The 14,849-nt window shown below is 37.9% G+C and overlaps 1 protein-coding gene across 1 annotated transcript in view; it reads left to right on the top strand.

The window, feature by feature from the left end:
• Nucleotides 1–14,849, top strand: part of LOC100377612 (coiled-coil domain-containing protein 112-like) — a 62,707-nt gene that overhangs the window by 42,735 nt on the left and 5,123 nt on the right. Inside the window, exons 5-8 of the mRNA XM_085506860.1 lie at nt 2,851–2,926; nt 3,574–3,766; nt 9,114–9,200; nt 14,083–14,232. Coding sequence (XP_085362986.1) covers nt 2,851–2,926; nt 3,574–3,766; nt 9,114–9,200; nt 14,083–14,232 — 506 coding nt within the window. The remainder of the gene's footprint in view (nt 1–2,850; nt 2,927–3,573; nt 3,767–9,113; nt 9,201–14,082; nt 14,233–14,849) is intronic.

Genomic DNA, 14,849 nt, shown 5'->3' with positions numbered 1-14,849 from the left:
ATGACTTATCACTACTTGTACTATTCATACAATACCATGACATATCACTACTGGTACTATTCATACAATACCATGACATATCACTACTTGTACTATTCATACAATACCATGACATATCACTACTGCTACTATTCATACAATACCATGACATATCACTACTGGTACTATTCATACAATACCATGACATATCACTACTTGTACTATTCATACAATATCATGACATATCACTACTGGTACTATTCATACAATACCATGACATATCACTACTGGTACTATTCATACAATACCATGACATATCACTACTGCTACTATTCATACAATACCTTGACATATCACTACTTGTACTATTCATACAATACCATCACTTATCAGTCAAGTTGTATAGGCAAAACATTTTGCACAATAATAAATATTAGGCTATGCCAATTCATAGAAAGCAAGAATATCATAAACAACAATCAGGCAGGATTCAGAAAAGGGTACCGGACAACTGATCACATTTTTGTCTTAAAAACAATTATATAGTTCATAAATATCTGAAACAAAACAAAAAAATTTATACTTGCTTCATCGATTATAAAAAAGCGTTTGACAAAGTGTGGAGAGAAGGATTACTAGTATTCTATAAACTGCTAAATAATGGTGTTACTGGAAATATCTACAAATTAATTCAAAATATGTACCAGAATACAAAGGCATGCATTCGTTTCGGTGATAAGATATCTCCGATATTTGAAACTATCACAGGTGTAAGACAGGGATGTGTTATGAGTTCAATGCTTTTCAATCTATACGTCAATGACTTAAATAGTCCAATACAAAACAATGACCAAGATCAAGTTCAACTTAATAACATCAAAATTAGCTCACTGTTTTATGCAGATGATCTAGTTTTAATATCAGAAACAAATAAAGGTCTACAGAGATCATTCAATAATTTGGAGAAATATTGCCAAAATTGGAAACTCCAAGTGAATATGTCAAAAAGTAAAATTGTAATATTTAAAAGAGGATACTTGAGAAATACTGAAAAATTTACATATCAAGGTCAAAATATTAGTTGTGTATTTTCATACAACTACCTTGGGGTATCATTACAGTCGAATGGTAAATTCAGCGACACAAGAAATAATTTGGCAGACAAAGCCACAAGAGCTTTATATGCAATGATGACTTCTGTGCCAAAAGAAACTGACTGCAAAACAATGTTACACCTATTCAAAACATGTGTAAGACCAATACTATTATACATGTATGGATCAGATGTATGGGGCTTCGAAATTCAAGAAAATAATAAATGGGACATTACACCAATCGAGAAAACCCATCTGAAATTTAGTAAAAGAATGCTTGGATTGAATAAATTTTCATCAAATCTAGCTTGTAGAGCAGAAATAGGTGAACTACCATTACTAGTAGACATCAAAATAAATCTTATAAAGTATTTGGCACGGATCAAAGAACTTCCAGAATGTAATTTAACAAAACAGGCATACCATGAACAGATAAACTGCAAACTCCCATGGATTATGTCAATTTACAAAGAGTTAAATAAGGAAGATAACACATTAGATATAAAGAATATCAATGACAAATTGAATGCAACAAAACAAAATATAAAGAGAATAGGAAACAATATTAAACAAAAATATATTGAATTCTGGAAGGAGACAATTATGGATAAACCTAAGTTGAGAACATATACTCAATTCAAAACAAACTACAACTTTGAAAGTTACTTAATTATACTGAATCTAAAACATAGAATTTCTGTCTCTAGATTCCGAACAAGTAATCACAGCCTAGCAATAGAAAAGGGTAGACATACCCAACCTAAAATTTCTTTGGAAAACAGAATTTGTAAACAATGTACTTTAGCAGACATAGAAGATGAAATGCATCTCCTCATCAAATGCCCAAAATATCACACACTACGAATGGATATATTCTCAAATATACAGTTTCCTGATGAAACAAAAACTGACCAACAGAAATTTACATACTTAATGAAAAATTCTAACACAAATGTAATCAAACTTGTTGGAGAACTTATACACAGCTCGTTCTTAATGAGAAACGAGAAAGATACTTAACAAAAACACTAAAATCTATCATTTATTATTTGCTATAGTTATTTTGTTTTTTAATATCTTACTTTTGTTGCTATAAACTGATGGAAACACTGTATTTCTAAGGATGCAATAAATTATCTTTATTAATATCACTACTGCTACTATTCATACAATACCATGACATATCACTACTTGTACTATTCATACAATACCATGACATATCACTACTGGTACTATTCATACAATACCATGACATATCACTACTGGTACTATTCATACAATACCATGACATATCACTACTGCTACTATTCATACAATACCATGACATATCACTACTACTACTATTCATACAATACCATGACATATCACTACTGCTACTATTCATACAATACCATGACATATCACTACTGGTACTATTCATACAATACCATGACATATCACTACTGGTACTATTCATACAATACCATGACATATCACTACTTGTACTATTCATACAATACCATGACATATCACTACTGGTACTATTCATACAATACCATGACATATCACTACTGCTACTATTCATACAATACAATACCATGACATATCACTACTGCTACTATTCATACAATACCATGGCATATCACTACTGCTACTATTCATACAATACCATGACATATCACTACTGCTACTATTCATACAATACCATGACATATCACTACTTGTACTATTCATACAATACCATGACATATCACTACTGCTACTATTCATGTATTTTTTACTTATTTTCTTTTTATAGTTGTTGAAAAACTTAAAGAAACAATGGAAGACATTGAGGGCTGTATGAATGCATTCAAAGAACGACAAAGGGAAATGTAAGTCTAAATATTGTTCAATTAAAGAGCAAGGTTGGGTGAAATGAGGAAACATTTCAGGAAATTCCTTAGGTAGTAAAACTGGTCAACATACATTATGTATTTTATTGAAAATCCTTAATGATAATATATGATCTCAAAAATATTTTTCACCCAAAAGAATAGTGTTACCAATGGTGTGTATGGTTGAATAGTATCATATCTCTAAATATAGTTAGTAACATATGATAAAAAGCTATAAGATGGATAATGTTGTCATGAAAGTCTGATGGATTTCATGTAATATAATTCCATTGCATATGGATAAAACAGAGTACTGTAATAGCTAGTTTAGTAGTTTTCAGACAGTTTTTATTTTGTTAAAAAAATAACATGTTGAAATCAATAATTGCACTTTTGAAACCAAAAATTGTCTTGAACTTGTTGCCACTATTTGATTGGTTAAATAACATCTGGGATTGTGTTGAACTCAAATTCTGCTTCTTGAGTATTATACCGGTAGTATTATAGACGAATCCTGATTTCAACTCAGTTGGGTGGTACAGTTGTATTGACAATACTTATTGACAGTCATTATGAAACTAAATTGCAATTCATAATGCTACCTTCATATAATAAATAATATGATATTAATATTTAATGTGCAGCTATGAAGAGCTTATGAAAGAGGAATTGAGTGTTTCACAAGAAGTAGTTGCCATGGAGAAGAGATTTGAAAGCTGGGCACAAGTTCCACCCATTGTCATTGACAGCAGCCGCCCAGGTCGTAAAGCAGCTAAACCTTTGTCTTCAGCAAGGAACATCATTGCTGATATGCCGCCTGAAGTAGCAGCATTTGAGGTGAATACCATAGTACCACACACACCTATGTAAATGAACTCCGTGGGCATTGTCTGGGATATGTTTCTCACTGCATAAGACTATAGGCACTGTGCGGGACATTGTCTGGTGTATGTTTCTCACTGCATACGACTATAGGCACTGTGCGGGACATTGTCTGGGATATGTTTCTCACTGCATAAGACTATAGGCACTGTGCGGGACATTGTCTGGGATATGTTTCTCACTGCATAAGACTATAGGCACTGTGCGGGACATTGTCTGGGATATGTTTCCCAATCCTTGGGGCTGTAGGCACTGTATGAGACGCATTGTATTAGATATGGGTCTCACTGTATGGAACTGTAGGCACTGTGTGGGACATTGTATGGGATATGGGTCTCACTGTATGGAACTGTAGGCACTGTGTGGGACGATGTATGGGATATGGGTCTCACTGTATGGAACTGTAGGCACTGTGTGGGACATTGTATAGGATATGCGTCTCACTGTATGGAACTGTAGGCACTGTGTGGGACATTGTATAGGATATGGGTCTCACTGTATGGAACTGTAGGCACTGTGTAAAACATTGTATGAGATATGGGTCTCACTGTATGGAACTAGGCACTGTGTAAAACATTGTATGAGATATGGGTCTCACTGTATGGAACTGTAGGCACTGTGTGGTACATTGTATAGGATATGGGTCTCACTGTATGGAACTGTAGGCACTGTGTGGGACATTGTATGAGATATGGGTCTCACTGTATGGAACTGTAGGCACTGTGTGGGACATTGTATATGATATGGGTCTCACTGTATGGAACTGTAGGCACTGTGTGGGACATTGTATGAGATATGGGTCTCACTGTATGGAACTGTAGGCACTGTGTGGGACATTCTATGGGATATGGTCTCACTGTATGGAACTGTAGGCACTATGGGACATTGTATGGGACATGGGTCTCACTGTATGGAACGGTAGGCACTGTGTGGGACATTGTATAGGATATGGGTTTCACTGTATGGAACTGTAGGCACTGTGTGGGACATTGTATGAGATATGGGTCTCACTGTATGGAACTGTAGGCACTGTGTGGGACATTGTATGAGATATGGGTCTCACTGTATGGAACTGTAGGCACTGTGTGGGACATTGTATGGGATATGGGTCTCACTGTGTGGAACTGTAGGCACTGTGTGGGACATTGTATGAGATATGGATCTCACTGTATGGAACTGTAGGCACTGTGTGGGACATTGTATAGGATATGGGTCTCACTGTATGGAACTGTAGGCACTGTGTAAAACATTGTATGAGATATGGGTCTCACTGTATGGAACTGTAGGCACTGTGTGGTACATTGTATAGGATATGGGTCTCACTGTATGGAACTGTAGGCACTGTGTGGGACATTGTATGAGATATGGGTCTCACTGTATGGAACTGTAGGCACTGTGTGGGACATTGTATAGGATATGGGTCTCACTGTATGGAACTGTAGGCACTGTGTGGGACATTGTATAGGATATGGGTCTCACTGTATGGAACTGTAGGCACTGTGTGGGACATTGTATGAGATATGGGTCTCACTGTATGGAACTGTAGGCACTGTGTGGGACATTGTATAGGATATGGGTCTCACTGTATGGAACTGTAGGCACTGTGTGGGACATTGTATAGGATATGGGTCTCACTGTATGGAACTGTAGGCACTGTGTGGGACATTGTATGAGATATGGGTCTCACTGTATGGAACTGTAGGCACTGTGTGGGACATCATATAGGATATGGGTCTCACTGTATGGAACTGTAGGCACTGTGTGGGACATTGTATGAGATATGGGTCTCACTGTATGGAACTGTAGGCACTGTGTGGGACATTGTATAGGATATGGGTCTCACTGTATGGAACTGTAGGCACTGTGTAAAACATTGTATGGGATATGGGTTTCACTGTATGGAACTGTAGGCACTGTGTAAAACATTGTATGAGATATGGGTCTCACTGTATGGAACTGTAGGCACTGTGTGGTACATTGTATAGGATATGGGTCTCACTGTATGGAACTGTAGGCACTGTGTGGGACATTGTATAGGATATGGGTCTCACTGTATGGAACTGTAGGCACTGTGTGGGACATTGTATAGGATATGGGTCTCACTGTATGAAACTGTAGGCACTGTGTGGGACATTCTATGGGGATATGGGTCTCACTGTATGGAACTGTAGGCACTATGGGACATTGTATGGGACATGGGTCTCACTGTATGGAACTGTAGGCACTGTGTGGGACATTGTATGGGATATGGGTCTCACTGTATGAAATTGTAGGCACTGTGTGGGACATTCTATGGGATATGGGTCTCACTGTATGGAACTGTAGGCACTGTGTGGGACATTGTATGGGATATGGGTCTCACTGTATGAAATTGTAGGCACTGTGTGGGACATTCTATGGGATATGGGTCTCACTGTATGGAACTGTAGGCACTGTGTAAAACATTGTATGGGATATGGGTCTCACTGTATGGAACTGTAGGCACTGTGTAAAACATTGTATGAGATATGGGTCTCACTGTATGGAACTGTAGGCACTGTGTGGGACATTCTATGGGATATGGGTCTCACTGTATGGAACTGTAGGCACTGTGTAAAACATTGTATGGGACATGGGTCTCACTGTATGGAACTGTAGGCACTGTGTGGGACATTGTATGGGATATGGGTCTCACTGTATGGAACTGTAGGCACTGTGTGGGACATTCTATGGGATATGGGTCTCACTGTATGGAACTGTAGGCACTGTGTAAAACATTGTATGGGACATGGGTCTCACTGTATGGAACTGTAGGCACTGTAGGCACTGTATGGGACATTGTATGGGATATGGGTCTCACTGTATGGAACTGTAGGCACTGTGTGGGACATTGTATAGGATATGGGTCTCACTGTATGGAACTGTAGGCACTGTGTGGGACATTGTATGGGATATGGGTCTCACTGTATGGAACTGTAGGCACTGTGTGGGACATTGTATGAGATATGGGTCTCACTGTATGGAACTGTAGGCACTGTGTGGGACATTGTATAGGATATGGGTCTCACTGTATGGAACTGTAGGCACTGTGTGGGACATTCTATGGGATATGGGTCTCACTGTATGGAACTGTAGACACTGTGTGGGACATTGTATGGGATATGGGTCTCACTGTATGAAATTGTAGGCACTGTGTGGGATATTCTATGGGATATGGGTCTCACTGTATGGAACTGTAGGCACTATGGGACATCGTATGGGATACGGGTCTCACTGTATGAAACTGTAGGCACTGTGTAAAACATTGTATGAGATATGGGTCTCACTGTATGGAACTGTAGGCACTGTGTGGGACATTGTATAGGATATGGGTCTCACTGTATGGAACTGTAGGCACTGTGTGGGACATTGTATGGGATATGGGTCTCACTGTATGAAATTGTAGGCACTGTGTGGGACATTCTATGGGATATGGGTCTCACTGTATGGAACTGTAGGCAATATGGGACATTGTATGGGACATGGGTCTCACTGTATGGAACGGTAGGCACTGTGTGGGACATTGTATAGGATATGGGTCTCACTGTATGGAACTGTAGGCACTGTGTGGGACATTGTATGGGATATGGGTCTCACTATGAAATTGTAGGCACTGTGTGGGACATTCTATGGGATATGGGTCTCACTGTATGGAACTGTAGGCAATATGGGACATTGTATGGGACATGGGTCTCACTGTATGGAACTGTAGGCACTGTGTGGGACATTGTATAGGATATGGGTCTCACTGTATGGAACTGTAGGCACTGTGTGGGACATTGTATGGGATATGGGTCTCACTGTATGAAATTGTAGGCACTGTGTGGGACATTCTATGGGATATGGGTCTCACTGTATGGAACTGTAGGCAATATGGGACATTGTATGGGACATGGGTCTCACTGTATGGAATGGTAGGCACTGTGTGGGACATTGTATAGGATATGGGTCTCACTGTATGGAACTGTAGGCACTGTGTGGGACATTGTATGAGATATGGGTCTCACTGTATGGAACTGTAGGCACTGTGTGGGAAATTGTATAAGATATGGGTCTCACTGTATGGAACTGTAGGCACTGTGTGAAACATTGTATAGGATATGGGTCTCACTGTATGGAACTGTAGGCACTGTGTGGGACATTGTATGAGATATGGGTCTCACTGTATGAAATTGTAGACACTGTGTGGGACATTCTATGGGATATGGGTCTCACTGTATGGAACTGTAGGCACTATGGGACATTGTATGGGACATGGGTCTCACTGTATGGAACTGTAGGCACTGTGTGGGACATTGTATGGGATATGGGTCTCACTGTATGAAATTGTAGGCACTGTGTGGGACATTCTATGGGATATGGGTCTCACTGTATGGAACTGTAGACACTGTGTGGGACATTGTATGGGATATGGGTCTCACTGTATGAAATTGTAGGCACTGTGTGGGATATTCTATGGGATATGGGTCTCACTGTATGGAACTGTAGGCACTATGGGACATCGTATGGGATACGGGTCTCACTGTATGGAACTGTAGGCACTGTGTAAAACATTGTATGAGATATGGGTCTCACTGTATGGAACTGTAGGCACTGTGTGGGACATTGTATGGGATATGGGTCTCACTGTATGAAATTGTAGGCACTGTGTGGGACATTCTATGGGATATGGGTCTCACTGTATGGAACTGTAGGCAATATGGGACATTGTATGGGACATGGGTCTCACTGTATGGAACGGTAGGCACTGTGTGGGACATTGTATAGGATATGGGTCTCACTGTATGGAACTGTAGGCACTGTGTGGGACATTGTATGGGATATGGGTCTCACTATGAAATTGTAGGCACTGTGTGGGACATTCTATGGGATATGGGTCTCACTGTATGGAACTGTAGGCAATATGGGACATTGTATGGGACATGGGTCTCACTGTATGGAACGGTAGGCACTGTGTGGGACATTGTATAGGATATGGGTCTCACTGTATGGAACTGTAGGCACTGTGTGGGACATTGTATGGGATATGGGTCTCACTGTATGAAATTGTAGGCACTGTGTGGGACATTCTGTGGGATATGGGTCTCACTGTATGGAACTGTAGGCACTGTGTGGGACATTGTATAGGATATGGGTCTCACTGTATGGAACTGTAGGCACTATGGGACATTGTATGGGATATGTGTCCCTCAGTATGGGACTTTAGGCACTGTGAGACATTGTATGTGATATATGTTTATGGTAAAAATCATTAATATTAACAACTATAAACTTCATTTCACAGAGATTTTTACAGCAGACTGGCGGTCACAGAGGTGGTTGGGATGAATATGACCACCAGACTTTCCTTAAATTCAGAAATAGACACAAGGTATGAATAATCATCTTGTAATCAAAACACTAACCATATACTCTCAATATATTCCTTTAACCCAAACCCTCACCACGTACTCTCTATATATTCCTTTAACCCAACCCCTCACCATATACCCTCTATATATTCCTTTAACCCAAACCCTCATCATATACCCTCTATATTCCTTTAACCCAAACCCTCACCATATACCCTCTATATTTTCCCTCAACCCTAACCCACACCACATACCTCTATATTTAGTCCCTGACGCAGTTCGAAAACGGGGACTTATGTTTTGACCTTTGTGCGTCCGTGTGTCAGTGCATGCGTCTGGACCAATCACAATCAAACTTTACATATACATTATACATAATATTGAGGACATATGCACATCAATTTGTTTCACGATCTGATTTTTGTGCTAAAAAATCATCAAAATCAAGCATTTATGGATGGATTTGTTCAAACTTGGTACATCATTTTATTTTTCGGATCCAATTTAAAATGGCCGACTGGCGGCCATTTTGTTTTAATGACTGCAGCAGTTCTAGTGCCATATATCTCTGCCATGCTTGAACTGATTATGATCAAATTTTATATATTCATTATACATCATGACAGAGATATATTGGTTTGACTATCTGATTCAAAATGGCCAAATTGCAGCCATTTTCGTGCTAAAAAATCATCAAAATTCAAGCATTTCTGGCATTCCAGAACTGAATCTTGGGTTTACATTAGAGATTATCGGTTCGTGATGCACATCATTTAATTTTTCAGATCGGATTGAAAATAGCCGACTGGTGGCCATTTTGTTTAAATGAATGCGCTTCTCGAGCCATATCTCTGATATGCCTTGACTGATTATGTTCAAATTTTATATATCTGTTTTACATCATGTTATAGATATATACATTATTCAAAATGGCTGATTTGGTTTTAATTAATGCTGTTCCAGAGCAATATTTCTCAATATGGACAAGTACACGTTTGACGATCAGATACAAGAAGTCAATCATTTTAATGTTAAAAAATCATCATAATCAAGCATCATCTTCTGGATCCATTCTTCTGACATGTTTATGTTCCAACTATATTACTAAAGTACTACATGTTTAAACAAAACTATATATCTTAAATTTGGTAACTAACCCGGACTGTGCCATGCATGGCTTGTTTCCTTTAACCCAAACTCTCACCATATACCCTCTATATTTTCCTGCATCGCTTAGACAAACAGCTGCATTGCTTCCTTGAAATCCTATTCACAATTTTATTGTTTACAAGTGTCAGTCTTGTCTTGCACAACTTTAAAACAATAACATGTATTGATCGAAAGGTAATCAAATCTAACAAAAGAGCATGTGTGGGGTAATCTATCCCCATTTGCTGCACTGTCGCATACGACTTATTTACCACTTCCGTGTCACTGAGAATGTTCTAGAACCGTACTGTGTCTGGGTGGAATATTCTAGATTTTTTTTAGAAACTGGTTGAATAGGTAATAGAACACTGTAGGAGGCAATAGAAGGTAATGGAACATTCTAGAAAGTTATAGTAAATTCCAGACTCATTATGTATGCTGATGTAATGGTCTATTTATAGACAGTGTGGGTATATATAGGGGAGTTGTTCAGCACTGAGATCAGATCGGAGATCTCGTTGAATTGTATTGGAGTTTAAGTATCTAGTTATTGGAGTAGTGGGGTTTTACCGCGTTATTGTACTTGACGTTTGCAGAGTATAATAATACCAGTACCAGTTGAAACCTCATCTGTTAGCTCCTGGTTCGTATGTCATCATCGCCGCCAGGGAAGTCTTTCTGTTACTGTTGCCATTTTGGTATTTGAACCATCACACCTGTACTATACCAATTATGGTAATATTACGTTGCGTGTGACATGCACTGCGGTTAATTGCAGTTTTTACTACTTCTTCGCCACTAACACTAATTACCAAAAATTAAAAAAAAACAAGTGAAATTAAGTCGCATTGAAAAGAAAACTGTAAATAAATCGGTGAAAAAATGATTCAACTGCAGACGAGATGACCGAAGAAGAAACAAACCCTGACCTCTAAAAGTACCTCATTCATAGAGTGCCTCATTACCAAGGAACCTAAGGCACACGTTGTGACATCAAGACCGATGCATGCTGGGTTACAATGGGGATTAAGATTCAGGTAACAAAGATGGCGGCGCAGAGTGCATACTTTTCCGCGATGTTTAAAACAACATCTCGTTGATGTAATTTCTAAAAAAAAATTCACCAAAAAGTCAGAGCAATGATCGCAACAGCAGCTGACAATGTTATGGTGATCCATGGACGATCTATGTTAGTACGTCCATGAGTGATTGTATTGTTACGCATGAGGTATAAGTTAAAAAAAATCACAGACTTTAGTTTTGAAATGCCGTTGTAGAAAAAAAACATTTGTCATTATTGATTTATTAATTTCATCATTATTTTGATAACTCGCAATCTCACAAATTTAACCAAAAAATGTATATGAATTGACAGTTACATGGGCACTACACAAAATAATGATGAACGAATAACCTCCATGGATAACAATATATTTACTGACTGGCTATAAGTACTGTAAAAAAACTTTTTGGGTGTTTTTTATAGAATTAATTTTCACTGATTTTTCATAAGTTGAATGTCAAATATAGGGAAAAAGGTATATTCACTGGAATTTATTTTCACTGAATTATTTTCCAGCGAAAATTTATTCCAAGCAAAAATACAGTATTTCCATTTTTTTTTTGCTGTTCTATTTCACGCTTCATTTGACTTGATACACACATAAAATATAATGCAATTAAATGATATAAACTATACGAGATATATAAAAATATCTCTTTGTAGTTATCATATCACAATGTTTGTTGGGGAAACTAAGTATTATGCAAATAACATTATGCAAGTTAGTATTATTCAATTGTATTGTTATGCAAATTAGCTGTGATGTTTGACATGAAGTCAGGGGAGAACACTGACACACCCTCTATATATTCCCTTAAACCATGGCTCCGGGTGTATAAATAGAAAAATGGCCACCAGTTTTCAGTATGCAAATGACACTCAAGCATGAAACGTCGTTTTGAGGTGCTCTGTAAAATCACTCTTTCCAACAATCTTAATGCCTGTGGTGCATTATTTTCATTTCGCATACAAGTATGAATATATCCACAATACAAGTTCAAAACGATGTCAGCTCGATTTTCGCGTAAAAGCGACAGGAAAGCATGATTCAAACAGTCGTTTTGACTGCTTAAAATGACTGTCAGTCATGGGTTTATGCAAATGCAAGGTGTTAATCCTGAGTATGTTTATGTAATTACGAATTTGATGATATAAGTGATATCATGGAGGATTTGATGATATAAGTGATATCATGGAGGATTTGATGATATAAGTGATATCATGGAGGATTTGATGATATAAGTGATATCATGGAGGATTTGATGATATAAGTGATATCATGGAGGATTTGATGATATAAGTGATATCATGGAGGATTTGATGATATAAGTGATATCATGGAGGATTTGATGATATAAGTGATATCATGGAGGATTTGATGATATCATGGAGCTAATAAATGATATGCTTTGAGCTATGTATATATGTATGTGTGCAAAGAAAGACATTCACGGTCTCAGGGCTTGTAAACTTGCTCGATTCTTCAACAGAAGTGAACTAGGTCTGTTAGGAGAAGAAAAAAAGATGATTTTCACCCTACTGTCAATAAAAAGACGAACCAAGCTGTGGGTACTGGCCTAGATTAGTTCATTGGCGAATGTGACAGGCCTGGTTGGTCATGATAACATGATAATAGCTGAGTCCTTTTGAGGTGCTCGTTAACAAATGTGTTCCCAACAATATGTCAAGTCTATTTCTCAAATTTAATATATGACGTTCCCGACAAAGTACAAATGTGTCTCGAAATAAATAAAAAAGTTATGTACCCTGAAATACATACTAGTACACACAGTAAAATGATTGGTGACTGAAAACATTGTCAGTGTTCAAGACCTTTTTGTAACATATGAGTCGTGCACATATTGGGTGTTGGGCAACTGGGTATGCCCGTGCCACAGAACCGTATCACAAATTTTTTTTTTTTTTTTAATTTGTACTGTGCGATAACTACATTGTGCAGGTCATTCAAAAAAACACAATTAATTTATGACACTGCACTGTATGCGCACAGAACTATATAAGGAGCCCAACTGCTTTCAAAAGATTTCGTGAGCCCCATGAGCATTGAATAACGCTATTCAATGGGTCCTTTGAAATCAGATAATAGCATAATGTACGATGTTAGCTTACGAAATTAACACCTCCAGTTGAAATTTAACAGCTGTGTACCAAGTAAACAACTGGGTAGACCATGCAAATTACATTTCCCATGATGCACTGGTGCAATACCTGGGATTGTGGAGCCATGCTTTAACCCAAACCCTCACCATATACCCTCAGTCTTGAATAGTTACTTTAGTGCCTATTATCACAAGTGTGGACCTGTCAAATTTATTTGCCACTACAAAGAATGTTCTGAAGCATCACACTCATTCAGAAAACAAATTCCTTAAAGGGGCACCTTCCAGTTAAGCCTAATCTTACAACAAGTTTACTTTCTGGATCAAAATAACAATGGATAACAAAAGATAGATTAACATTGTAAACAACATAAACAATAATGTCCCATGATTCTTTGGTGCAATCCATGGAATTGAGCGGTTCCCCTTTATGTACTTCATTCATGTCTGCAATTTGACCCAAACCACAGTCCTCTCTTGTGGAGAGACTTTGCCCAAACATGTGTTTATCGTTATCAGTATTTTTGTCATTGATGTTATGTACCTTTCACATGTTTATTTCATTTGTAGGGTAAACAGTCATTTTTAGACGTGGCACTCAATTCACTCCCAGGTCGCACAATGCTGGAAGTGAAAGAACATGAGAATTGGTATCAGGAATACCTCGCCTTGTTGGATAAAAAGAAAATTGGAATACAAAAATGGAAAATACAGAAAAAGGTAAACTCTTTGATAAAAGTTTTCCATAACTGTTTTGTTCCTTCAACAGAAGATTTAATTACTAAAACACAGACAGATCAATGTGTGTGAGTACATTTGTGTTGTGATCAAGTCAGTCCTTTAAAGATTCTGTCTGTAAAGTTTGAACTAAATGCCAATGGTTGGTACACGGTTACTAAAAAAGACGGTTAGGAAACAAACCATGTTCTTTTCATTGGATGCATGTCACGGGTAAACATTTGAAACAAAAGACGTTCTAATCTGTGATAAAGATAGACTAATCATACATAAAATGTAGACAGGAAATCACGCAAATATGACATCATTTTCCCCCAGAGTTCATTGCAATCAACAACTGCACGCCATTTTGTCGATGCTTTAAGTTAAAAAAGTGTAAGTTGTTCCAGTGAATCCTGACAAAACCTGTCGCTCAGTTTAAACTCAATACAAATTTGACAGTCTTGTATGTCATTTTCGTTTCTAAAAACAAAATCAGCAGAAAACTGAAATAAAAAAACCAACAACTCATGATCAGAAAAAAGATGTCAAAGAAACCATACAAATGTTTATATTTCAGCCATGCGATAAGATAACTGAAATAACCCGTCCATGCCCTA

The sequence above is a fragment of the Saccoglossus kowalevskii genome, chromosome 13 (genome assembly GCF_978046115.1).
Source record: "Saccoglossus kowalevskii chromosome 13, keSacKowa6.1, whole genome shotgun sequence".
NCBI classification, from domain to species: domain Eukaryota; kingdom Metazoa; phylum Hemichordata; class Enteropneusta; family Harrimaniidae; genus Saccoglossus; species Saccoglossus kowalevskii.
The sequence above is the reverse complement of the archived record's forward strand: the minus strand, read 5'-3'. Positions and strand labels throughout refer to the sequence as shown.